At 56.1% G+C, this 25817-nt stretch overlaps 2 protein-coding genes across 6 annotated transcripts; one reads left to right on the top strand and one right to left on the bottom strand.

Annotated features, from left to right (window-relative positions):
• Positions 1 to 358: 358 nt before the first annotated feature.
• On the top strand, positions 359 to 3188 carry INAFM2 (InaF motif containing 2). Its single transcript, XM_044765164.2, has one exon. The coding sequence runs from the start codon at positions 545 to 547 to the stop codon at positions 1004 to 1006; it is 462 nt and encodes a 153-aa protein (XP_044621099.1). The 5' UTR covers positions 359 to 544; the 3' UTR covers positions 1007 to 3188.
• Positions 3189 to 7929: 4741 nt separating this feature from the next.
• CCDC9B (coiled-coil domain containing 9B) lies at positions 7930 to 17075 on the bottom strand. 5 transcript variants are annotated; one of them, XM_044765156.2, is made up of 11 exons: positions 16798 to 17072; positions 15839 to 15952; positions 15447 to 15554; positions 14695 to 14850; positions 14478 to 14603; positions 13636 to 13835; positions 13265 to 13323; positions 12638 to 12691; positions 12438 to 12537; positions 11796 to 11838; positions 7930 to 11712 (listed from the first exon to the last, which is right to left on the bottom strand). In XM_044765156.2, exons 1-11 carry the CDS (start codon positions 17005 to 17007, stop codon positions 11170 to 11172), a joined length of 1713 nt encoding a protein of 570 aa, XP_044621091.1. In that variant the 5' UTR covers positions 17008 to 17072; the 3' UTR covers positions 7930 to 11169. The 5 variants fall into 5 exon arrangements, with proteins under 5 accessions (XP_044621091.1, XP_070359699.1, XP_044621092.1 ...); XM_070503598.1 differs by having other exon boundaries at positions 14695 to 14959; positions 16798 to 16936; XM_044765162.2 differs by having other exon boundaries at positions 11549 to 11731; positions 16798 to 17075.
• Positions 17076 to 25817: the final 8742 nt, after the last annotated feature.

Here is a 25817-nt window from a genome sequence, read left to right as displayed (position 1 = left end):
GCCAGCCTCCTTTAACTCTCTCTTAACGGGGCATCCCGGCGGGCTCGCGGCACACGATAGAAGCCCGCCTCCCCGCGCGGCGCTTCCGGACCGCGGCGTCGCCCTTTTAAGAGGCAGCCCCCAGCAGCGCTCTCCCCGCCCCTGGAGCCGGCGCGCGAGGCGGGGGAGCCCAGCTGGAGCGGAGCGCTGTCCGCGCGGCCACTGGAGACCGGGCGGCCGGCGGCCGGGCAGGCGGCGGCGGCGGCAGCGGCGGATGGGGACGCGGAGCCGGGCGGCTGTGGCGGCTGTGGCTGTGGCGGCGGCGCGGAAGCAGCTGACGGGCCGGCGGCGGCGGCGGCGCTGGCGGCGGTGACTGGTCCAGGCCCCGGCGGCGGCTGCAGCGACGCGGTGGCGGGCTGCGGGCGGGTGGCGTGAGGCGCGGCGGCGGAGCGCCGAGCGGCCGGGAACCGAGGGCGCCGGGCCGCCCGTTGCCCAGTCCCCGCAGGCCGCCAGGCCCCCTCCAACCGGGGCCGTGGAGCACCGGGGCAAAGGCCGGGGCCCCCCCATGAAGGAGCGCGACGCGGCCCCGGCCGAGCGGGGCAAGCCGGCCACCTACACCGGGGACAAGAAGGCGAAGATGGCGGCCAAGACCAACAAGAAGTGGGTCCGGCTCGCCACCGTGTTCGCCTACGTGCTCTCCGTGTCGCTGGCCGCCATCGTGCTTGCCGTCTACTACAGCCTCATCTGGCAGCCGGTGGGCGCCGGGACCTCGGGGGGAGCCGCCGGCCCGCCCCCCGGCGGCTCCAATGCCACCGGCCCGTCCGGGACTTCGGGGGCGGCGGCGACGGGGCCCAACGCCACGGGGTCGTCCCGCCGCGAGGCGCCGCGCGACGCGCCCCCGCTGCAGGCGGCGCGGCCCATGCCTCCGGAGCCCTCGGCCGACAGCCCCTTGGCCGGGCCGCTGGAGCAGCCGCGGGGGCCCGAGGAGGACGAGGAGGAAGCCGCGGCGGCGCCCGGGAGTCGTTGAACTCCTCCGCGCCAGGGGCGGCCGGGAGCCGTCCTCTGCAAGCTGGGAGGCAGGACTTTGCAGCAGGAGCCGGCGGGAGCGACCCCCACGGGAGTGAACGCCCCCCTCCCCCCCCCGAGGAACGTCGGCTCGCCCCGGGGGCGAGTGGCCTGCAGCCTGATCTTCAGCCAAGGGACCACGATTCTCCAGGGGCTCGGGGTTTGGTCTTCCCAGGACAGTGCTGCGCCAGGGCCCTGAGCCATAAGGGGCGTGGGGGGAGGGGTGGGAGATCCCAGCACTGAACCCGTCTGCGCCGCTCGCTTTTCTGTATCCGACGTGCAGGGGTGACTCGGGCTTTCCCCCAAGACTCAGGGGAAGGAGGGAGCTGTAGGGGCTCTTCTTTAATAAGCTGAAGCTCTCGCAAGGAGGAGGGCACCAAAAGTAGTGGAGCTCAGGTACGTCAACCTAGTTGCAGTGGCCACAGATGCATTTAATTTATAGATCCCTGTATATAGTTGTTGACATATGCACTAGAAGCTATAATTACATAGTACTATATGTATTCTCCGACACCCTGGGTAGCTACTGACTGATGGGGTCAAGCAAGGGCTATTTGCTGGCCCCCAAAGTGCAGCTAGCTGGAAGGGCACAAAAGCTGTTTTTTCCATCACCCACTCTTGCCCCTATTCCCCCTCCTATTTCAGAAAGATAGTTTTATGACACAAAAGAGTATAATCATTCTTAGACTTGTTGAAAGGGCAGTGGAAAACCTTAGGAGAAGAAAAAGCCGTTTGCGCTGGGTGGGGAATGGACTGATCCCCTCCTCGTCCCACCCTAGTGTCCCCACCCAAGAGGCTTCCTGTTGCGGCCCGAAGTATCTGGATGGGGGCCAGGGCAGAAGGAAGGGAAAGAGCAATGAATGCCTCTGTGCTTCCATCCTTGGCCTTCTCCTCACAGCTCTTTTAGAAGAGCAAGCTTTTGTAAGTAGAGTGAGTGGCTCACAAGTGTTGTATCTTTATTTTTATTTTTATTTTGCTGCTCCTCAAGATCTTGTCTTGTTCCAATAATCACCATCACCTTCCCTCTTTCCTGAGCCTGTAGTGACAGTGTAGCACTGAGATTAGGGTGATATCTGTTGCGAAACCAGAGCTTTGAGAATGTCCTCTGGTTTTGAGTTTTAGATAGAACCAGAAAGGCTGCAAGGTGGGCTTCAAACTCAGGATTGTGTTCTGATAGCCAGATAATAGACCAGCCATGGGTGTTTACCTCTCCTGATAAACGCTACTTGTATGCAGCCTATATTTTTACTGAGATGAGAAACATCAAGAGAAATGACACATTTATAGCTCTGGGGCAGCAAGAATTATACATCAATTTGGAGTCCACTTCCTTCTGCCACTTGCTTTTAGGCAATTGAGTGTGGGTAGCGACAAGATATCAAACCTCTTAGTGTTTCCTTTTTGGGAAATAAGGCACTTTTTTTAAACAAAAAAGACAAAAACTTACCCACCTGAGTCCTGAACCAGTTTGTCTCCAGTTTTCTGGCCTACACTCTAGTTAGCTCTGATCCAAGTTTACAGGACAACAGCCTTGTTTTAAGCCATGTCCTGCTGTGAGCAAGATAGCAGCTGAGCTGTCATAGCTGCGGGCAGGCTGGTGGCACCCTCAAGGTGTCTTGGCTGGAGGAGATTTCTGAGCAGCTGACTTGACTTTGGTCATTAGGAAGCCTTTGAGGCCTTTTTAAATTTTGGTTGGGGGCCTAGGGGGAAGAAACGTAAAATGCCACTTTATAACTTCAATAATAGCCTGTAATTTATATTTATTGTGTGAATTTTTAGTCCTATATTTTAATAATTTGTAAATTGATCTCTTATTCCAAGAATCCTTTGAACTTGTGGGAGAACATCTGGGAGTCCAGTCCCCTGTCCCCATCCTGACCCCTGTGTTTGGGACTATTTAATCCACTTTGGAGTGGATCACAGAGTCTAGAGAGACCCCTCACAGCTCCAGCTGCTGGCCTCCTGCCTCTCTAAAGCCTTCACTGGAATTGGGACATTGACTCCAGCTCTAGCTGTGAACACGACCAGAGACATTATTTATAATTCAGCCATTTAAGATATACCTGTACTCAAAAAGTCCTGTATATTTTTTAAAAGTTTTATTTTTCAGGTGAACAAAAATACATTCTAAGAACTCTACGTAAGTTGATCGTTTCTCTTTTTCATACTTCTTGGGGAAGGAGGAGAAGGTGGAAGAGGAAATGGTCTGAAACAGTGGATGGATGGTGATGAATAGGTGTAGGAGGAAAAAGCAATTGCCCTGCTGTTCTCTGTGCCTGATGGCTTGACTGAATTGATTAGTGAAGGTGGCAGGAATCCATCTTCGTCGGGAAGCAATCATGGGTCGGAAGAACAGTGATGTCTAGATCAGCCACTAAAACGGTCGAAAAAAGTTCAGTCTTACAGAACTCTGAGCAGACGCCTAGCTGGGGAAGCTAAGAGACCAGTAAGCATGCATATTAAGAATTATTACAGACACTGAGCTGGCTGAGAGCTGAGGTGAGGATAAAGCCTCCTGATAGCTCCACTGTTCTCATCTTTAAACCATTGGCCCCTAGATAGCTCAAGAAGTACTAACACTGGGAAAGCCACACTGGTGCGCCCGCAGTGGTTGGTCAGAGCTTTGTCTATGGTGGAGGAAGCGAGAGAGCCAAACAGCTGCAAGAAGGTGTAGGTTGCTTCAGAGGTGAGGCTTTTTCTCCCCCTAAAGCAAACAATAAAAGACATGTGGGTGAAAAGCACAAATATAAGGGATTAGTTATGCTGCAAAATACATGGCAGGCGATTGAGCACAGCTCATTATCAGACAATGCTGCCCAGTACAAACCCGAGTGAGAAGCCAGTGAGGGGGCCCCCCTGAGGCCTGCCCTTCTCCTGAGCTGTTGGGGGGTGGCTGCTGTGCTTTTCCATCACCTTGTAGTCTGCAGGGGAGCATGGAAAAAGTCTGCCCTTCTTTTATTTCCCTCTTCAGCCTACACAATGGCTTTCTGTGAGAGGGCTTGGTACAGCAGAGCAGAGGGGAGTGCGAGTTCCTGAGGTTCTTCTAGTCAGCCCCTCCTTTCTGTAGACAGTGACATGTGGCTGCTGCAGTTGCACGCGGCTTCACACGTTGGGCACATAGAGCAGCGTGTGCGGCAGGAGCCTGCTGGCCGGTGAGAAGGGCACTATTCCGCCAGAACAGGGATCGGTTGGCAGGGAGCAGTGGTCAGAAGAGCTTTATTTTCAGGGGTTAGAAATTAGCTGCAAAATTGTCCATCAGGTTTTGAGTCAGGAAGGAGAGGTCTGTGCAAAGGGAGATTAGTTTCCTTCAGCTGCTCTGCGTCTGGACCGCCAGGATCACTTCTAGGTGTTTGCTTATGTTAGAAGTCATTCTGTGTGTTTATTCCCTGACAGCCTGAATTGGAAGGAAGAGATAATCCTCTGGAAAGGGAAGTCTTGCAGGGTGAGGGGTCAGGAGTTTGCTAAGCCATTTAGACTAGGATTGTGTGGATATCATTTCTTTCCCCTCTTGATGCTGAAGTGCAAAGAAATGTTTCCCTGATGTTTTAAGTATGAGAAATATTTTCCTTCCTGACAGCTCTGGATTGCCATGTGGTATGAGACCGCAGCTTTGGAAGTGTTCCTGTCTACCTTGTTTTTCAGTTTTCACTAGGGAATTCTAAGATAGTGTGTTCTTCAGTGGAGTATTTATATCCTGTTTTGAAATGCTGAGTGGAGAGCATCTACTTGTTCCTACATGTTTCTTTAAGGGGAACTGAAAGCTCAGGTCCCGAGCTTTAGGGCTACCACAGCTATTTAGAAGGGGTAATAATCATCCTCTCCTTCCTGTCTGCAGAGAATGGAGGTATTTCTGGAATTGCAATGCAGTAACAAAAGGGCCACAGCTGTACTTTTTTTTTTGTCTCCCTGGGTGGAGGGAGGGACCACAGTGGCTTTGCTCATTTCACAGGACTGGCACTAAGCTCTGAATGGTGGATCACCTGGTTGATCACTGTGCCGGATACAATTGGCCCTAGTGTCATTGTGGTGTCACTGTCGTAATCCACTTGTGTACCCACATCCACAGGCCACCGTCTGGTTCGGGGGGCGCAGATTGCTAAAGAGAACCCCTGCAAATCACAGCTGCCCTGGCCGTTGTGACCTTGGTTTCTTTATTTCCAAGTGGAGGGACCAGGGCTTGGCCTGCCTGTTCTTTCCAGGCGTCGGAAGTCCACAGCTCTGTTTCACGTGGTGCTTCACGGAGGCAACATAGAATATATGACCCATCCATTGTCTCCTTTGTCCTGGCCCTATGGCCTAATGTTGAGCTATAGAAATACCTGCTCTATCGACAGTTTTTTGCTCACATCTGTTTAACTTGCTGACATAGCCTGTGGGTTTCTGCTGCCAGAAAACCTGTGTTGTGCTCTTTGTCTCTCCAGTAGCTGATTTAAAAAATACAAAAACAAAAAGTTTTTTTTAACTACGCACCCAAACTCAAACCAGGCTCTCCGTCCTAAGTGCAGAATCAGCAATGGCTCCAGTGGTACACCGTGCGCGTGAGCCACCTCGTCAGTAAGGAGGACCCAGGTCACACTGGTTTCCCTGTGCCCCATTCAGTTCTATAAACATTTGTGAAGCTACTACTAAGGGACCAGACAAGTGTCACTCTTGTGCCCTCAGGGAGTTTGCAGGCATGCCAACAAGAATCTGCCTTTTGTATCACCCTGTTTTCTTATCGCCCTGTTTTCTTATCTTCAGTAGTCTGTTTTTGCAATAGCTCATAGTTAAACAGCAATAAGATCCTAACTTTCCTTAGAATAGTGTCTGTAAACCACTACCATTAATTCAAGAACTATTTATTTAATGTCTGCAGTCTGCCAAGTGAGCTTTACAAGTCCCAAAACCAACTTGTCCAAAACAGCAATTATGTTGATTACTAAGGATTTCCTTTTAAACATGCCTCTCTCTGCTACCTCACTGTTCAGAGTCGTGAGTAGAGGTCTCCTCCCATTTGTGTCCTGGAGGGCACCTGCCCTCAGCCCCCTGCTGGTGGTCTGGGCAGTGTTGAGTCGCAGCAGCCAGTCTCTGAGCGGTAGGCACCTCACAGCATCACCAGGACCTGCGGGGGGAGGCAGGTGCTCTTGGGAGGGACCCCTGACCTGGAAGATGGGAGACCTGCAGACTCGGCAGAGGCATTAGTTATGGCCCTTGAACCCCTCTTTCCTCCTGACCGAATGGGACTTCGTGAGAGCAAACAGAGGTGATTGATGTGACAGGGCTTGAAGATCTTGGGAATAAAAGTACAGTGTATACACATGAGGTAATATATTTTCAAGGGGACGTCTGTCCCTTTGGGCGAAAATTATGCATGGAAAGTAGCATGAAGGGGCAGGTAGTAAACATTACACCAGTGCCCAGACCATCAGCATCAGCATCACCTGAGAACTTGTTAGAAATGCCATGTCTTAGGCCCCATCCCAGACCCGCTGAATGAGAAATTCAGGGGAGGGAGGCCAACACTGCGTTTTAACCAGCCTTCCAGGTCTCAGATGCACGCTAAAATTTGAGCACCACTGGCCCAGCCTTTCCCTCTGTTTCTGTAGCTTAGGGTTAGGGTATTTCTGTTCTGACAGATGGTTATCAAGGTGACTTTTGGCCCTCTTTCTTGTTTGAAGCCTGCTTAGGAGAGAGGAAACACTGTGTCCCCAGACTTTGTAAGAAAAGGGGAAAAAGCCTACATTGTTGGTTATTTTTGACAGTTGCAGGTTTGATGATTGCAGAAGAACTTGCCCTGGAGAGCTTGTTAAGAAGGAGGCAGGCCTGAAAGAGTCCTCCCTCCCTTTTCCACAAAGGTACTGATCTGTCTGCCTTACCTCCTGCCCTGGGGCCTGCTGCTTCTCGAGCCAGTCCTTAAAAGGAGCAGTGGGTGCCACATTTGTTCTTTCTGGTGCCAGGTCTGCACTATTTCACTTCCCTGGCGTCAAGTGGATGCTTAATGAGAGGCTGTGATGTAGGCCGGCAGACTCGTTGAGAGAAAGCAGCCTCAGTCTTCTTTATGTGGGCTCCTCTCATTGCCTTTCCCAGCCTCGAGGGCCAGCTCAGTGAGGTTGTGGCCAGCCTGTGTCGGCCTTCCTTGTCAGCCCTGATAACCCTCGCTCAGAAAGAGAGGCTTGCCAGGGTCTGTGGACACTGATAAATGACTCAAGAGGCAGAAGTGAAGTGGTGTCTTGAGGTTCTCCTTTTCTCTTGACCCCCTGAGTTTGTCCCCAAATTAAGATGTGGCCATATGGGGATTTTTGCCATTTCCTTTGTTCTTTGGGGGGCTAGTACCATCTTTTCCTGTTATTCCTATCCCTGAGGCCAGGGCCTGGGGCTGGAGGTGACACCTTCCAAACTTGTGCCTTGTTAGATGGTTGGGGGTCCCCTGCTTCCAGGGATCCCCAATTACCTGTCCCTTGACCATAAGAAAACAGAGTCATGCTGCTCCTTTGTGTAAAAAACCTTAACTCTGGGTTATCTGGAACCAACTCCACAAGGAAATTTGTTTCTGGGGAAAATATCAGAAAAACAAAAACTGTGGTGTGAGTTCATGAGAGTCCTCCTGATGTAAACAGAGGCAAAGAGAAGACACTCTGAGCTGTGAGAGCTAGGGGAAAATGCTTCAGACTTGCTTGTGATGCAGGCCGTGGGTGAGGGCGTAGAACACTCCCCATAAGAGCAGGGGATCTTCGTGAGGCCTGTAACTCAACCAGCCTCTCGCGGGGGACTGGAAGGAGCTCACCGTCCTGGGAGGCTGGATAAACTTACAAATCATCCCTTGTTCCCTGAGAGTGTATTGACTCCAGTGAAGATGAGACTAGAAGAGAAGGTAAAGGAAAAGCTAGAAAACAAAGTAGACAGAGATCACACCAAATAGCTACTTCATTTATTCAACCAATTTTTACTGAGTCACTTCTGTGCGCCAGGGTACCATCCATAGAGTGCCCATGCGGGCTGGTTGTGTTTTGCATACTCTTATCTTTAATTTTCTCAGCAACCCTTCAAGGTAGGTAGGTATTACTAGCCCCATTTTGCAGATAATGAAACTGAGGCTTTTTGAGGTTAAAATTGACCAAGGTCGCCCAGCTAGCAGATGGCAGACCTAGGATTCAGATTCAGTCTGTCAGATGGCAAGGCCCATGTTTGTTCCACTCTCCCATGCTGCCTGTCCTCAGAACACATGCCTCCCTTGCAATGGGCTGTGCTCCCCTCTGCGAGGCGAGATGGACCCAGGACGGAGATGCCCTGCACCTCTTCTGCCTTCCTTGTTTTGAGGCCTTAGGTCAAGCTGTCGTCTCCCTACTGGCTCCCTACTGCCCTGTGTGCTGTCCCCTCTCAGTCCCTGCAGCTCTGTGCCCGGGTTCCTAATAGCTGCATCTCATGGAGAACTTCCCAACTGTGAGGAGTAGTCTTGTCTGTCGGTTGGAGGGAAGGGCATCCAAGAGGAAGGCTCCTGGCCAGGCCTTTAAACGGAGGAGGCAGGAAGAGATATACCAGCCTTCCCTGGCCCCAAGGTTTGTGGAGGGGTGTCTAACTATGCGCCCTCCCGCACTATAGCTGGTTCCATCCTAGAGCAGGAGGGTTGGCCACAGTAGCTGTGGGTCACTTATCCTGAAGAAGGCCTCCCTTTTGTTGAGAAAAGCTAAGTGATACTTGCCGTGCACGACAATCTTCCTCCAATGGAGACGCCCTGTGCCAGTCTCCACTCTCTCCAACCCCTAGTGACTCTCATGACATCCTTTCTCCTAACGTCCTCCTAGATGTTACCCCCAGTGACAGAAACCCTATTTCTCCCTAGCTCTTCTACCCAGCTTTCTCTCCTGCTTAGGTCCTGTTCTAAAGGCTGAATCAGAGCTCTGCCCAAATCCTACATCCCCATCCCATAGTCAAACATGCCTTGGCATATACCCTTTAATGAAGGCACATCTGTACAGTTGGCAGCATTGGGGTTTGGGAGCAGTTTGTGAATCTTAGGATTCAAATTCTTTGTGTGCATGTGTGTATATGAGGAAGATTGGCCCTGAGCTAACATCTGTGTCAATCTTCCTCTACTTTGTATGTGGGATGCTGCCACAGCATGGCTTGGTGAGTGGTGTGTAGGTCCACGCCCAGGATCCAAACTGGCGAACACTGGGCCACTGAGGCACAGCTTGCAAACTTAACTACTACACCACCCGGCTGGCCCCATGAATTCAAATTCTTGATCACAACTATTTTTGGAGACATCTGAATTGAGGGGCTCTGCCTGAACCTGCTGTACCACAGCCCCATCTTTTGGGAGTCATGGATTCCAGGGATGGTACCATGCTCCCAAGCTATATATGTGTGACAGGAAGGCAAGAGGAACACTTGGGCTTGGAATCTTTCACCCTGGCCTATTCATTTCTCACAGGGGTCTTCTTCCCATATGCACAGGAATGTTCCAAAGCCATTCCAAATCCTCTAATCAACCCCACACCGACCTCTTGCACCCCCCTTCACCTCACCCTATTCTCAACTAGCTTTCTCACTCCCCACCAAGGGAAGTTGGCACCACACACTCACTGGCCTCTCAAGCATCTTGCCAGGAGCCTCAGCTTCCCACCCAACTCTGAAGCCAGGAAGCTCCCACCCAGCAGGCGCGTGCCTCCGCCATCCCCTACATAGCCAGCAACAGCCCTTAGAGTCTAGAGTCTGTCTTTGCCCCTAGCCCTCCATATATTCTAATCCAAACTCTTACTGCTCCAAGTGTGGTCCAGGAACTAGCAGTATAGGCAACAACCGTGGCAGGGCCAGAGAGGAGGGGAGCAGCGGAGGTCACCCCGGGAGATCCGGGCAAGGGCTTGGGGGCAAAGGGCACGCATGAGGAGAAAGAGAGGAGCACTTGCCTTGTGAGCAGAGGTGGATGCTTCCCTTTGGGCTCCTCCCGCCATCCCCAGCCCCTGTCGGGCACCTACAGCCAAAAACAGCTCCTGCTGCGCAGCCTGAATCTGCTGGATGACTGAGTCTCTTCCCTCCCTCTTGCTGGCAAAGTCCCCGTCGCCCACCAGCTGCATAGCTGGTAGTGGGTGCTCAGGAAATGTTTGTTGAATTGAGAGGAAGCCACAGCTTGTGCGGAGTCTGGATAATTCACCAGACGGGGGCCTCCGGGGAGGGGAGGAACGGAGACTAAGTAGGAAAGACAAGTCCTGATGTCGTACTTAGCTGGAGTCGCTCTTCTCTGTCTCTCGAGTCTGTGTCTGAGTCCTTGCTTCTGCATGATCATGGTGCAGGGAGGTGCTGAGGAAGAGGAAGTAGGAGACGGCAAGGAACGGCCCTGGGCGGCAGGGCTGCCCCCTTGTCCCCATTCAGGGTGCCCTTGATGTTTGACCTGGGTGTAGGGGAGGAGGTTCCCTACTGTGTGAAGAGAAGGCTATCCCCTCCCCACCCAACCCCACCACATTTCAGCAGGAGGCCTTCCCAGGGACTCTCCCTTTTGCAGAGAAGACCTGAGCTCTGCTCCGCTGTCCCTAGCTCAGTCCCTGACAGCTGCGTGGCCTCAGCCTCCTCTTCCAGAAAGGCAAGAGTCTGCCGGCTGATCCTGACATTCCCTTGGGTTGGCCATCCCTTGCATCTCGGGCTGTGAGTCACCTGGGTGCAAGGCAGGGGTGTGGGAAAGGGCCCAGGCCCAGGCTGGCCATGTCAGCTGCTGAGGCTGCCTGCACCTGAGGAACCGGAAGCCAGCAGCTGGAGAGGGAGGTCAGACCCTGGGGGTGACGGGAGCCGGGCAAGGTAGGTGCTGTGTGCTTCCAGGCCATGCTCTCTCACTATGGCAGGGACGCTTGTGTCGTGGGCAGCAGTAGGCCCAGGACGGGTCTCCCCAGCCTCAGAGACCAGGTGTGGCATGGGAATATACCAGGGGCTGTGCCTGCATGTGAAAACACACACGCGCACATGGATATGCACATAAGGTTCAGGGAGGGACAGCTACTTGCCCTCACAATGTCACTCCACCAGAAAATTTGCCAAACCACTCAGCCAGACTGCCACAGCCCCCAGCAACCAGATGCCCACCACACAGGAGACTCAGCTGTGTTCTTCTCTCCTCCTCTCCCCAGCCTGGCCCCCTGCCCCCAGGAGCTCTGCTCAGCATCTTCCCACAGGACCAGGACCCCCTGTCCTGCTCCTTACGCCTCCTGTGCCCCTTGCCCTTTGGCTGGTTCCTCTGGGGGGCCTGCTTCGGTGCGCCAGACCCTGCTGGGCCCCAGCCTTGCCAGACCTATCTTCTCTGGGTTCCAGGGGCCCTGCTCCTCTTTGTGGCTCAGAGGAAGTCTGGACTTCTGGCTTGGCCTGGGGGTCATCATGCCACCCCAGGGGCTGCTCAGAACCATCCGGTCTGGACACAGGGCTCTCCTGGGCGCCAGGCCTTAGATCGAGCACACACACGCTCTCCCCAGGCCCAGGGCTACTGGCCCCTCCTAGAGAGAGGTCAAGGGGAACCAAGTCAGTGTTTTGTGGAGAGCCAGGGACAGGACTGGCTGTGGAAGCTCCTGACTCTCCTTTCGGCCCCTCTGCGGATGCCGGGGCTGGGCTGGTTCCCGGGGTGCTTGTGGGTCTGCCCGGCTCCATCCTGCTCTGCGTCTGTGCATGTTCCTTCTCACTCAGGGTCTTTCTGGTGTTTTGGCTTCCCTGAAACAAGAGATTGGCCCTGCTGGCTGGTGAATTCAGGGAACATGTCCCTAGCCTCCCCCATCCTATGCCCAAGTACTCACCTCCTGACTCTCCAGCCCCTCCTTGTCCTCCTTCATTTCCCACCTGTAGGAACACAGCATGTGGCAGGCCCTACTTCTCTGCACCCCACTTCACATCCCCTGCTCCATAGCCAGTGGTGCATGTTCCCTAGGGAGAAGCTAGAGCCCAAGGGTCTCAGAGGAGCATCAGAGCCAGAATGAGGCTCCAGGATGCTTCCCTTCCAGTGGACCTTGCTCCCCAAATCCAACCATTTCCTCTGAACACCACCCACCTTAGCCCCATCTCAGGTCCCCAGCTGTTGTTTATGGCCAAGCCTGCAGCACCTTGAGTTCTGTGGGGATTCCAGGCGTGTCCCTTCCTGCACTGCCTGGGAAAGGCGCCTGACTTCCCGGGGGAAGGTAACTGCTGTAATTACTGCTGGCCTCCCTGGGTACCGGGCTCTTGCTGCTGCTGCCTTTGCTGATGGCCTCTCCCCGCATCTCATTAACCTGCCACCAGGCAGCAGTCAACCAGGAGGCAGAGGCCCCGGGGTTGGGGGGGCGGGGGGCGGCTGGAGCAAGCACCTGGACTAGTCCTGGTCCTGACCTCCCAGGGGCAAGGGAGATGCAGGAAATCAGGGAGCCCAGATGCCTCCCCTGATCTTGCCACCTGCCACCAGTTACCTGCGGGCCCTGCCAGTCAGCCTCTCCATCCCCCGGGCTTTGCTGCGTGTGGCCGGCGCCAGCGAGGGTCTGCTGGGTTGTCCACCCCGAGAAGTACCACCTGCAAGAGATGGCCCCCAAATCAAGGAGAAAAGAAGGCCTTCGCAGCCCACTCCTTCACCAGCTCACAGGACCCTGCTGCTCCTTCTCTCCCAACTCACCTTTGCCATCAGGGGGCAATGATGGTGGCTGCAGCTTCCTGTGGCTCCTGGGACCTAAGTGGGGCAAAGGAAATGGGGAAAGGGTGGGGTGACAAAGGATCCAAGGCAGGAACACCAGTTCTTCCAGGACCAGGATGCTGTCAGTCCAGTTGTGGGTTTTCTGGCTCCCAAAAGGAGTCCTGGCCTGGGGGATCAGGAGGGCTGGGTCCCTGTGCTCGCTCAGCCACTCCTGGCCAGGTGACTGGCTGAGCATCTCCAGCACCATATTGTGTGAAAGGAGGGGCCAGCAATTCACAGAGGTCTGTTCCTACTATGGGGGGGGGGGCGTGGAGCTTTCACCCAGGAGGGACCACCACCTCAAAGGGACCCCAGGGCAGACTTCCTTGTGAGCCTCCTCCCCAGACCTTCTGGAGTCAGAACTCGGGGCAGGAGCTGTGGGTTTGGAGGGTGGGACTGGAGGTCATGATGCCCTCCTCTGATAGTGAGGGAGAGGAAGGAAGACATTCTTCCATGCTTCCTTCCGGCTCTGAAAATAAGTGGTAAACCAAGAGATAGAGAAAAGAGACAAAGACGAGGTGAGGTGAAAAAAGCCAAGGAGTGGAGTGGGGTGCGGTGGTGCTGGCTCACCCCTGTTGCTGCCTGCCCTGGCCAGGCCCTCTTCTCGAGGCTTGCTGGAGTCCTGTGGCCTGTAGAGACAGAGTGAGGGAGTCAGGCTGCTGGCACAGGGAGGACAAAGGCTATAGCAAGACCTACACCAACACCACCACCCCCGACGCCAGTCCCAGAACTGAGGGCCACAGGGAGACAGTGGGCCAAGAAAGATGGGGGACCCAGGGCCCACACAGAGCTCTGAGCCCAGGGCCCAGCCAGAGGACCCACACAGACCCTCACCACCCTGGGGAGGGTCCCAGCAGCCCTCCAAGAAGCACCCACAGTTAGTCCAACCCCAAGCCCCACAAGCATGTCAGCCCAACAAGCTGCCCAGCCCTGCCACCCACGTGGGCTTGGCCTTGTCCAGGTCCCATGGGCGGCGCCAGTCACCCTGTGCATCTCTGTGCCGGGCGAGGCGGGCCAGGTCAATCTGTTCCCGCTCCTGTTTCCACTGGGCATAGTCCCAGCCCACCTCTGGGGATCCGCCCACTGGCCGACGGGGAGCTGGGCCTGGGACCAGGCCTGGATTCCGGGGCTCCCGAGCACCCTGCAAGGACAAGACACTCAACACCATGGGGTAGAAGCCGAAAGAGCCCTGGGCTTGGAATGGAGATCCAGAGAGTCTACTAACCCTGTCCTCTCTCAAGGTTTCGATGTCCCCATCTAAAAATTAGATCCATTCCATCTCTAACATGCTGTTTGCCATAAGCACGGTTTCCATCCATTTGTTAGCTGTGTCTTTTGGGCAAGTTACTTAACCTCTCTGTGTATCATTTCCTCATCTGTAAAATGGGGATAATAATAGCACCTCTTCATGGGATTGTGGCAGGGGTGTGTGGACAGGCCCAGGGTGGAAAGGATCCAAGCAGCTGTGAGCAAGAGCCAGGACAGGGGCTGCTGCCACCTAGAGGTCACACCTGGCGCATGGCCAGTCCCCGACACCGGCCTGGCCCTTGCCAAGGTCCCCGCCTGCTTTCCACCAGAGGTTGAGGTAGGGTAAGGGGCTGGGTCACATCTCTGGCCCACCCAACGGGGAGACTGGCCCGTGGAAGGAAGAAGGGGTGGGAATTCTTGCAGGTGCTGCCTGGGCCATTTCTCCACAGATGAGGCACATATGTGACTCAGCTTCTCGGCCTCCTCCAAATGGGGAGCGCCACATTTATGTCCCCATGCCCTCTTGAAGATGTACCTTCCGTGCAGAATCTGAGCTGCCAGCCATCTGCATGGAGGGGCTCCGGCCCAAGCCCCCTCCAGGTGACCCTTCCGTCCCCTGGTTCCTCACTTTGGTGAGCTTCTCGCTAACGATCCGCTTGGCCTGGGGGAGATGAGGATGGGCAGTGTGGCAGTGCAGAGCAAGAAGAGGCTGCCCACCTCGTGCCTGGGCTTCCCCCACCCACCCAGCTCACCTCAGCTTTGTTTTCCATGGTCACAGCCAGCTCCACCTGCTCCCCCAAGCAGAAAGTACCGGCGTGGTCCTCCACTTCCTCATCCTCAAGCATCTCCTTGGCTGCTCTGGATCCCAGGGTGCTCCTTGCCCAGTTCTGGCTGACGACCCGCTTCTCCTGCAGAATGAGGTGCTGTGTCCTCAGGCCACAGCAGCAGTGCTGGGCAGGAGCTGGGGGCTGGGTCCTTCGAGTGGCTCCCCAGGCCGGGCTCCCGCCTTGGCCATCCCTGGAATGCCCACAGAGGAGCTGACTCCACGGGGCGTTCACATGCCAGTGGCATTAGATTATCCAGGGCCTGGGGCCACTTAGGGGCCCAAGATGCCACAGTGGCCCTGTCATCTCTGAGCTGGGAAATCCAGAGCACTCTGACAATGAGGCTTTGTCCCTCAGACGCTGTTCCTGGCATTCAGCCCCAACTTCTCTGTCCCCCTGGGGTTTGGGGTTTGGAGCAGCCTGTGCTTTGGGGCATAGGTGCAGGGCTGTGGGGCTGGAAAAATGTATGAGGAGGCTTTTATTTGGCGGCCTTTCAGCTGTGACCCTTTGGGGATAGGGTGACAACAGTGGCCTGGGCTGCATGGGGTTGGGAGTGGTGGGTGCGCCCCAGGACTGTAAGTGGGAGAAGCAGAGGAGCAGTGACAGCTGCTCCCCACCCCCGACACAGGCTGGGCCTCCACCTCCTTTCCACCCCACCCTGTCTCCCGGGTGGGGCTTACACCAGGAATCTGGCTGATGGTGACAGTGAGGCCATCAGGTCGGAGGAGCTCTGGTGTGGTCACAGCCATGCCCCCCTGCTCTGCCTGCCGACGGTCTTCCTGGATCTCCTGTGGGAGGGCCCCGGGTCAGCACAGGCCATGGCCCCCCAGACGCACAGAGACACAGACGCCGACAGGCCTACACAGAGAGACACCAGTGGGACACCAGGGGGAAGACCATCACATCACAGAGACCCCAAGACCCTCACAGAGCCTTTGAGATGGACCACACCCGCCCTAACCCTGGCCCCAGGCGCAGAGCCTGCAGGGAGAGACCACCATGCAGAGGTCTGCGGGCCAGACAGGGAGTGCCAACCCAGTGAGTCCTCCAGGCCCCGTCACAGCCCACTGACCTGGTACCTGCGTAGCAAGGCCTGGTTCTTCTTGCGAAGGGCAACTATCCTCCGATCCAGCTCTGCGTCCTTCTCTTCCTGCCTGCCCATTGGGGACTCGGCCCCCCGAGGCCCCTGCAGAGGGCAGGAGGCCCCAGCTCCTGACTGCTGGGCCCATCCCTTACCAGTTCCGCAGCTTTCCCATTCACCCACCCAACCATATTCTTACCACCCAAGGAGCAAACCCCAGACCCAGAGCTAGGCTCAAACAGAAGGACGACGGTCACTCGGGGAGATGGCACATTGAAAGCCCCAGGCCCCCACCTCACTAGGCCTGCCTGCCCATCTCTCTGCCCCCTCAGGGCTTGGGTCAGGGCCTCATACCCCGGCCCACAGCTCCCAGCAGAGAGTTGCCCCTCCCCCCGGCTCTCCGGGGAGCAACACTGCCAAGCTGAGCCTGGAATGGGAGTTATAAATGGCTCTGGCAGCGGAACCTGCCGTGACTGGGAAGTTGCCAGGGGATTCAGGAGATCGAGGGGGGAGCTGTTTGGCTCCCAGGCCCAGAACCACAGGGAAAAGAGAGGCCTCTGCTCCGTCCTGGGCTCCCAGGCCCTGGACCCCACTCCTCAGGCCTGTGCCCAGCTTGTGGGAAAGAGTCGCTCCCAGGGGCCCAGCCTCTCCAGGCCATGAGCTGCTGGCAATCGGGGCAGGAGAGAGCCAACTCCGTGAGCAGGCCCAGCGGGGAAACCACCTGGGCCAGCCATGCCTCTGCACCGAGATCCCCAGGTCCCTCTCCGGCTGCAGGGCCTCTGTTGTGGCCAATACCCCGTCCAGCCCCCCGCACCTCCCCCACCCGCCTAAGCACAGCCCTCTTCCTCCCAGGCCCAGCTGTCCCCAGCTGCCCCCAGAGTGTGGCTGCCAGTGTCCAAGCCCCCTCCCACCCCCAAGAAGCCCCCCGTCAAAGGCGAAGTGCCACTCACAGCAGAGTGCATGGTAACAGCAGGCACCGAGAGAATTCCAGAGCAGCCCCGGGGGAACCAGAGCAGGAGGGAAGCCGGAGCCACGGGAGCCGGGCCTCTGCCGGCCTCTCCCTGCCGGCTTTGCTGCTCAGCACACGAGATCATGTTGTGATTACAAAAGACTCCTCTGGGCTCCCAGCCAGGAACGCCGCGGCCACTGCCCCCACCCATCCACTTTCAGAGGGCGAGGACCAGGGCACTGGCAGCCAGCTGGCCCTGCCCAGCACCTCTCTGTGCCCTGCCCCAGTGTCCCCAGGCAGACTGGCAGAGACTTCTCCCCAGTGGGTTGAGCCCACACAGGGGGCCTGGCTGCCCCAGGCCCTGCCTTCTCCCAGACCGTGTCTCCCAGCAGGATCCCACGCTGGGCCTGCCTGCAGGAGGACAGGCAGCCAGCGTCGGCTCCCGTCCCTCCCATTAGTAGATAAAGGCCTATAGGACACAGCCCAGTCCACTGGGCTCCCTGTCTGAGGGCCCCCCGCTCCTCAAATGAGCCTCTCCTCACTCTCCTGTCAGCGCTGGTTTAAGTAATTTGAAGGGATCAAGAAGCTCACCTCCCCTAAACCACCGAGTACTACCGCATTCCTAAAATAACACTATTAGTCATTCATTCCTTTAGGTTGAACACTGTCTACCCTGTACTTTAAAGTACTGTCCCTCCCGGGAGGCTCAGCTGTTCGGGTCTCCCCTTGGCGTGGGGATCTGGGCCTTCCTTCAGGGCCCGTGCCCCTACAGCTCAGAGCTGGCCAACAGCCTTCCTTCCTCCGGCTCCTGAGTCTGGGCCCTTCCCAGCCTTGCTCTCCAGAGCGGCCCCTTTCAGCCTCTCCAACCCCGAGAAAGGAAGCAGGCTTTCTCGGGAAAGCCTCTCCCCAAATCTTCCTGGGACAGCTGAGGCTGCTGTCTCTGCCTGGGGGAGCAGCTTGCCAGGCAATCCCACCCTTAGAACCTCTGGGGCTTAGGGGGTGCTGGGGTGGGGTGGGCTCTGTATCAGGAGCAACTGAGCTCTATTTCAGTAGTAACAAGGCCCCACCTCCAGGCCAGAGGTCCCGGCATTCCCCACATCCCTGGTTGACCAGGCCTCAATTTCCCTAATCCCATGCCACAACTTGTCCCCTTCTGTTTCAGGAGCAAAAAGCCTCGCTGCCCTCTCTCTCCTCCCCAGACCAGCCCAGGCAGCCAGAAGTCCAACCTCTTGACCTATCCCCTTGAACTATCCCTTCCTGTCAGCCCTCCCCTCCCCACCACACTTAGCCTCTTTCCCAGCCAGGCCTTCACATAGTACTCCTGACCCCACACCCGATCTCCACCACCCCAGAGTTCCCATCCTGCTTGAAAATGCCACTGCGCTCTCTCTTCCTTTCCTGCCGGATGTTCCCACTGAGTCAGACTCGTCTACTTTCCCAGCAACAGTGACGCACCCAGGCTCCTCACCCTGGGCCTCCCTTTCTCTCCCTCACACACTAGCTCCTTCTCCCACCCTCTCCACGTGCCACCCCACACAGGCTGTGAGTTCCCCTCTAACCTCCAAGGGCCAGGGGCAGGGCCCTGGTGGGGTGGCATGGAGCTTCCCATGCCCTGGCCCACACCAAGTTGTTGGAGCTGAGAGGTACACAGAGCACCAGCCTGGGATGGGGAGATGCAGCTGGGACCTCATGTTCTCTGTCGTCTTTGGAACCCAGGCCCCCAGACCAGGTCGAGGAAGAGGGGCGTAGACAGAGGAGGCTGCAGGGGCGAGGCAAGGTCTGCCCTTCCCCTGGTTCCCATTCCGAGCCAGGACAGCAGCAGGGGAGCAGCAGGCACAGGTAGCAACCAGCCATCCTATAGGGAGGTGACCCAGCTCTTCCGGGTAGACTTGCAGAAAAACTCCCTTAACCTTGTCACAGAGGCCTCCTGGCCCATCAGGCTGGAGGCCTACATGCCCAGTTCAAGCCAACAGTCAGCAAGCCAACACAGTTGCCGGCCCTGTTGCTTCCCAGTGTTCCTCACACAATATGTCATGCCTCGGAGCAGCCTCCATGTTCTCCTATTTCCTCCAGAGTCTGTGGTTTACCTTTCTGCACCCCCCATTGGACAGAGGCTCTCTGAGGGCAGGAATGGTGTGCCAAGTGCCTCTAGATCCCCAGGGCCTGCCACAGTGCCCTTGCAAACTACAGCCGCTCCCTCAGTGCTTGCAGAATGAATACATGAGTGAATAACCCATGCTATCCTGTGCATAGCTGTGGGTATCCTATGCATAGCCTGTGACTGCCTTTCTCTCCACTCAGAACACACACAGCCCTGACTGAGGCGATGAGTGGTAAAGGCCCCTAGAGTGAAACCCCATCCCCTGACCTGGAGAGGAGTTCCCCCAGGCAGGAGGACGACCAGCAAGATGCTCCCCACACCGTGAGACTCTCTGTTACTCCATGCTACCACTAGGGGGCAGCAGAGTTACAAGGCCTGGTTTGGGGCGTGCTCTTCCCCTTCTTGACCCCTGCTCCCCAGCTCCTCTCCGGAATCCCCACCTCCCAACTCCACCCGACTAGAGAAGCTGCCAGGTTATGGAAGCCTTATTTTATTGATGAGGAGGCCCAGAGAGGTGGCGCCATCTGCCCAGGCTACACAGCCTGTTTGCGGCAGAGATGAGACAGCAGCCAGGGCGCCTGCTCTTTCCCCGGCTGCCCCAACAACAACGCTGTGTCTGCTGATACTTCACTCTGTGCCCTCCCTCCCTCCGCCCAGGGATGGGCCGTTTGTCCCAGCGCCTCGGCCACAGATCCAGGTCACATCTCTTCCCTGGCTGGTTCCCCACCCTCTCAGGCGGCCGCCCAGCTGGGCCACGGCCCCACATCTGGGATGGCCGAAGCACCCAGATCCAGAGCCAGCGTCGAGGACAAGATAGCTGCGAGTCTGGGGATTCTCATTGAGGAGGAAAGAGGAGGGAGCCCTGCAGCGATGAAAGACCTTCTGGACCACACACGGAGACTGGGGTCACAGAGCCCCCAGAGACCTCACCCCTGGAGCCTGCACTGCTCAGACCTCCTTCACTGTTGCCAGAACGGCTGTCCCTGCTGATGGCTGATCAATAAAATATAAGCGCTCCAGCCCTTGCCCTGCTCCTCAACCTTGTCACGAGATGAGGCAGAGCAGAATGGTGCATTCCAAATTAACTTCACCCCTCATTGGCTGTGTGACTCTAGGTAAGTGCCTTATCTCTCTGGTCCTCATCTGTAAAATGAGATGTACCTACTGTACCGAGTCATAGGCAGGTGAATTGAAATAACATGGTAACATTGTATCTGGAACAAGGTGTGACCCAAAGTAAAGCTCAGAGTCGTTTTCCTCTTGCCTCAGGTGACTGTGATAGCCACCTTCCAGATGCTACCACCACAACATCCTTCAAGGGGCCCCAAAGGCTGCCTCCCACCAGCCCGCTGGGGCCTGAACACGTCGAAGACCTCTCGGGTATGGGGACCATTTGTGACCTGGTGGGGGAGATGGCACCCCCTCAGCATCCTCTGTGCCTCCCTTCATGTTGTCCTCTCCCCAGCAAATCCCACAAGGCCAGGCTCCTGCCCCAGCCCCTCCAGGGAGTCCTTCCCACCTGCTCCCCTCCCCCGGGCCCTGTCCCCTCTGAAGCCCCAGGCTCTGGCTGCCATCTCTCTCTAGCTATCCTGGAAGCAGTCCCTGTGCTACACCTGCCTCTGGATGCCTCCAGGCCCAGTTCCAGGCTCACATCCTGGTGCCCAGGAACCATTCTTCTTGGCTGGGGCTGAGCTCTTAGAGGTGACTGGTGCCACTTGCCAGCTCTGGGTGGGTGGATGAGTATTGAGGAAGAGGGTGAGCAAGGCTGGGTTGCTGTGAGCCCAGCTGCTGGGCAGGTGACCCTCTGAATGGGAAGGGGACAGAGCGTGGCTTAAAGCCCAGTGTTCCTTTCCTACAAACCCACTCCTCCCCATCCCCACCATGGCCATTCCTGGCTCAAGCAACTGCTGTCCTGACTCTTTCTGACTAGAGGTCTGTGTGCAGGCCTCTCACGTCAGGCCAGGCCTGGCCCTGGGTGGGGAGGACTCACAGGGCATGAGGTGGGGCTGGAGGGCCCTACCCTGGGCAGGCTCCAGCTGCCAAGGGCAAAGTCCGGCCGTGCCCCTCCCAGGAACACACACGTCAGGGCAGGGCAGGAAGCAGAGGGGAGCTGGTCTGGGGACCCACCCCTCCATTCTGCTCTCCAGGGCACACCCAGGGCCGAGGTATCAAGCTTTCCAGCTCCAGGCCCAGCAGCGGGAGGTGAACCCTGGTGTGGAACTGAACCCCTGAAGTCTCCATTGTTTGGGGCTCTCTTCCCCATGGAGGGTGCAAAGGGGACTCACAGTGTTTTTCCCAGAACCCCCACCTTGACCCCCAGCCCAGAGCTGCACCTGTCAGGGCTTGCCCATGACATTAACAGGGCACCTGCTGTGTGCTTCGCCTGGCCGAGGCAATGAAGGAACAAGGAGTGAAGACGCAGGCTCCACCTCAGTGGCACTTGCCAACACCAGGCCACGGTAGCCTGAGGCCTGGTTGGCATAGGGCTCAGGCCGACCAAGGAGTTTTCCAGATGATCTTCAAGGGGATGGTGGTGAGAAGGCATTCCCTGAAAGCTTGAGAGCCAGTAGCCCAGGAAGTGGCAGTGGCTTTTACCAACAAGAGAACATTAGGTTAGGAAGACCAGACGGGAAGCTCACTGAAGGGCAGACTTGGGGGCGGGGGTGGGGTAAAGTAGTCCAGAGGGGCTCACTGAAGGTTTTCAGCAGGGGCGGTGGCGGCCAAGCAGTAGTTTAGGAAGCTGAAGCCAGAGCAGGTCAGCCAGGTGAGGGCGGGGGGCAGAGTGTACAGGTAGGTGGCTGTGTCCCCATCCTGGAGGGAGGGGTCTGGGCCAGGCAGGGCAGTGGGAGGCCCAGGGAGGAGTGAGCAGGAGAGCCTCAGGAGGCCTGGAGCCTTAGCTGTGAGATGGGGTGGGCACAGTGGAGTGGGGAGGAACCGATACAGCATCACGGACTCAGGCCTGGGGGTCCTTGTGGATGCAGGGAACAGGCGGGGCTTGCCTGCGTGTGCCCAGGGTGCTCGTTCCTCTGGGCAGGCAGAGAGGCTGGAAGCCTGGCTTGGGACGACGAGCCGTCCCCCTTGAAGATCATGGCAGGGGCCTCTCATGCAGGTGAGGTGTGGGTGGGGTCGCACCCTCCAGGGCTAGGAAGGTCTGGCACAGTTTTGAGGGGTGGAGAGAAGGACAGAAGCCCAAGAGGAGGCTGAGGAATTGGTGAGAGAGAGGAGGCATCTCCTAGAGAAGAGGGAAGGGCCTTTGGAATGGCCGGGGTGGCATGTCCCCTCTCTGGGTGGTGTCACCGGGCCTAGAGGCTTCGAGGCAGGAGAGGGCAACCAGGGTAAGAGAGAGCTGCTGACATCCCAGGCCAGGGACACAGTGGTCACCACCGGGGAGAGAACGCACCCTGGGGGAGGGGGAGGGGAGGGTGACCAATTGTCCTGGTTTGCCTGGAACTGACCCCATTTTAGCGCTGGAAGTGCTGCCTCCGGAAACTCCTCTGTCCTAGGCAACATCCACCTTAGAGGGAAGGAGGGTGTTGCAAGAGGCTGGGGCAGGGAGGGAAGCTCTCAGGAGCTTGTCCGTGAAATACTCTGAGCGACGCCAGAGGCCAAGGTGGTGATATGTCCGCAGGATGATCCCAGTGTAAGCAGGGGAAGGACAGATGAGGCCAGGGAGTCAAATAGGTCATCAGTGGGGATACCGATAATACTAATGATGCCTTGCATTCAGATCTATCACTGCCAAAGCCCTTGCACACGTGATGTCACCTGATCACATCAAGCTTTGAAATCTGAGAATTCACCAAGGCAGGCGTTATGGCTTCTCTTTGAAGATCAGGGTCAGTGACCTGCCCAGGAGTCTCCATGGTGGGGTGCGGGTCTCCCCACTGCACCTGCCCTGAATCACCCCATCCCTGCGGCACTCTCTCGGGCCCATGCCCTGCTGTTTGGCCACCTTTGCCCTCCTACCATGAGAAACCTGTCCACCCAACCCAGGTAAAGGGGCCTGGCTGGCCTGCCTCCTCCCCACACCACAGGGCAGCCTGGGAGCAGGGGGCCTTGCTGGCTTGCTGACAGGGGGTGGGGACAGGGTCACAGAGAGGGACATCTGCCTTCTGGCCTTCACTGTCAGTCTGCACCCTCTCCAAGGCCCCCACCCACGGCCTCTACTACCACTCTGGGAGATGCTCTTCGGCCTCTCCTCTCCCTGAGCCCAGCCCGTAACCCCAGAAATGTCTCTTCTGGCCCCCTGAGCTCCCTTCCTCTCCACTCAGTGGCTTTCTGGTAGGGAAGCACCACCTCTCGGCCAGGCAGTAAGTCCAAGCACTTAGTGAGAGCTTATTACCCATAAGGCACAGTGCCAAAGGGTAGAGGGGACACAGAGGCCCTGCTCGCCTGCAACATCTTAGGATTGGGGAAGGGAGAATCCCCAAACCTCAGATTCTGCTATAAATTCACTCCGACGTGCCCGCCACTGTTATGGGCATCCTCCTCACCTCCTGCAGGAACTCCCAGCCCCACCAGGCCATTCAAACTGCCCTGGCTTCTCTGCCCACCCCATCAAGACAGGTCTACCTCTTCTGCCCCAGGCCTCCGTACCTCCCACCGCCTGCCGGCCATGACCTGGACCCCGAGCTCAGACCCTGACTCCAGAGATGGGGAGAAGTGAGGTCCTGAACCTCGAGCCCAGAGCATTGGCCCCCACTCACTCCTCAGCCCTGCAGCCCCACTCTCCCCCTTAGGGGTCTGGGAGGACATAGGCCTCTCCTTTCAGCTTCCTGCCAAAGGCTGGGGGTGGGGATAGGGAGGTCATGTTGTCGGGGTCCCTGAGGGGGAAAAGGAGGGGCTTAGAGAGCTGGAGAGGGCAGGGCATGGGGAGCAGGCAGTGTCTTTCACGCAGTATAGGCTGCCGCACCTTTGTAAACTTCCCCCAGACTTCTGCCCTCCCCACAGCCCACCCGCCCTCCAAACCCTGGCTCCCAGAAGGCTCACAGCAAATGTGTGCATGGTGGATTAATAACTCCCCACCTAGGCAGGAGCCAAAGTCCTTTGCCCATAATGTTACCAAAGCAGGCTAGAATTTTTCAGAAAAGCATTCCTGAAAGGAGAGACAACATAAGGTGGAGAAGGAGCCCAGGCTCTAGACTCAGATCTGACTGGGACTGACTGGGACTAACGACACATTGGCTGTGTGATTGCAGGCAAGTTTCTGAACTTCTCTGAATCCTGGCTTTTTTCATATACAAAAGAGGGGAAGATAATAACTTCTATCTCTGAGAGCTGATATGAAATCGATACTATAAAACGATCTGACACACAGAAATACTTTCCTTGTCTGTCTCCGGTGGAAATAAAGGAGAATCACTCTTTTTCCTGCTCTCCATTTTTCAAGTCATTTTCTGGTGGGGTTATTTACTTTTGTTTTTACAGCTCTAATTGAGGCCAAATTGACATACCATAAAGTGCACAAATGGTGCAGTTTAATATGTTTTGCCATGTGTATATACTCTATGAAACTGTCATCGTAATAAAGATAACGCACGTATCTATCAAACTCAAGTCACCTTGTGTCCGTTTCTAATGTCTCCTTCGACCCCGTCCCCACTCCCACCACATTTTCCCCAGGCAGCCACGGATCTGCTGTCATAATCAATTAGTTCACGTTTTCTAGAATTTCATAGAATTATACAGTATGTCTTCTTTCTGGCTTGCTTCCTTCGCTCAGCAGGTATTTTGAGATTCAGTCCTGTTTTTTAGCGTGTGTCAATAGTTCACTTCTTTTGATTGTTGCATAGTATTCCATCGAATGCATGCCCTGCACTGTGTGTTTATCCATTTTCCTAGTGATGAACATTTGAGAAGTTTCCAATTTTTAGCTATTCCAAACAAAGCTACATTCAGGGATGAACATTCAAGTATGAACCTTTGTGAGGACCTATGTTCTCATTTCTCTCACGTTTGTTACCTTTTAAAAATGAATTCATGGGGCCAGCCCGGTGGTGCAGCGATTAAGTGCACACGTTCCGCTTCGGCACCCCGGGGTTCACCGGTTTGGATCCTGCGTGGGGACATGGCACCACTTGGCAAGCCATGCTGTGGCAGGCGTCCTATGTATAAAGTGGAGGAAGATGGGCATGAATATTAGCTCAGGGCCAGTCTTCCTCAGCAAAAAGAGGAGGATTGGCAGCAGATGTTAGCTCAGGGCTACTCTTCCTCAAAAAAAAAAAAAAGAATTCAATGCAGTTCAGGTGCAACTAGTCCATCCAGGTTTTTTACGGGAAAACCTGGAAACAGTGGCCGTTTCCTTGGCCTTCTCTTGCGTGCTTTTGATTTCATGTGGCTCTCGTTCTCCCTGATGGAAGCAGGGGCTAGTGGAGGGTAGGGGTCTTGGCCTCAGTGTTGCCCAGCATTGTGAGCTCAAGGGGGGGCAACGTGAGCTGCAATCATGGAGGAGCGCCCTGCTTCTTCTTTTTCCAGAAAAGAAAAATCAATTTTAAAAACTATGTAAAAAAGAGAAAAACACAAAATATAAACCACAGACATGGAGGACATTTCTGTTGTTACCCAACAATATTATATAATATTTCTATTTTTACCTGACAATAACTACACACCAACCCTCATTCATTCACCAGATATTTGTTGGGCACCTGCCGAGTGCCAGGAGGACTGCTAAGGCCAGTCCCTAGGACTACAAGGGTGAACACGTGGTCTGGTGGGGATAAGCAACATTAGAAGGGATCCAGGGAGAAAGGAGAGCTTGTAACAAGGGCACCTGGTCTGTCTGCAGGGGACAAGGGGAGGCCAATGTGGCTGGAGGACACAGAGCAAAGGTTTGTGACACACATCAGAGGCCAAAGGGGTCAGTGGGGCAAGACCACAGGGGCTTGCAGAGTGTACAGCAAGCTGGCAGCCTGGATTTC

This window comes from Equus asinus, chromosome 2 (assembly GCF_041296235.1).
Source record: "Equus asinus isolate D_3611 breed Donkey chromosome 2, EquAss-T2T_v2, whole genome shotgun sequence".
NCBI lineage: Eukaryota > Metazoa > Chordata > Mammalia > Perissodactyla > Equidae > Equus > Equus asinus.
This window is presented reverse-complemented; position numbering and strand designations above follow the sequence as displayed.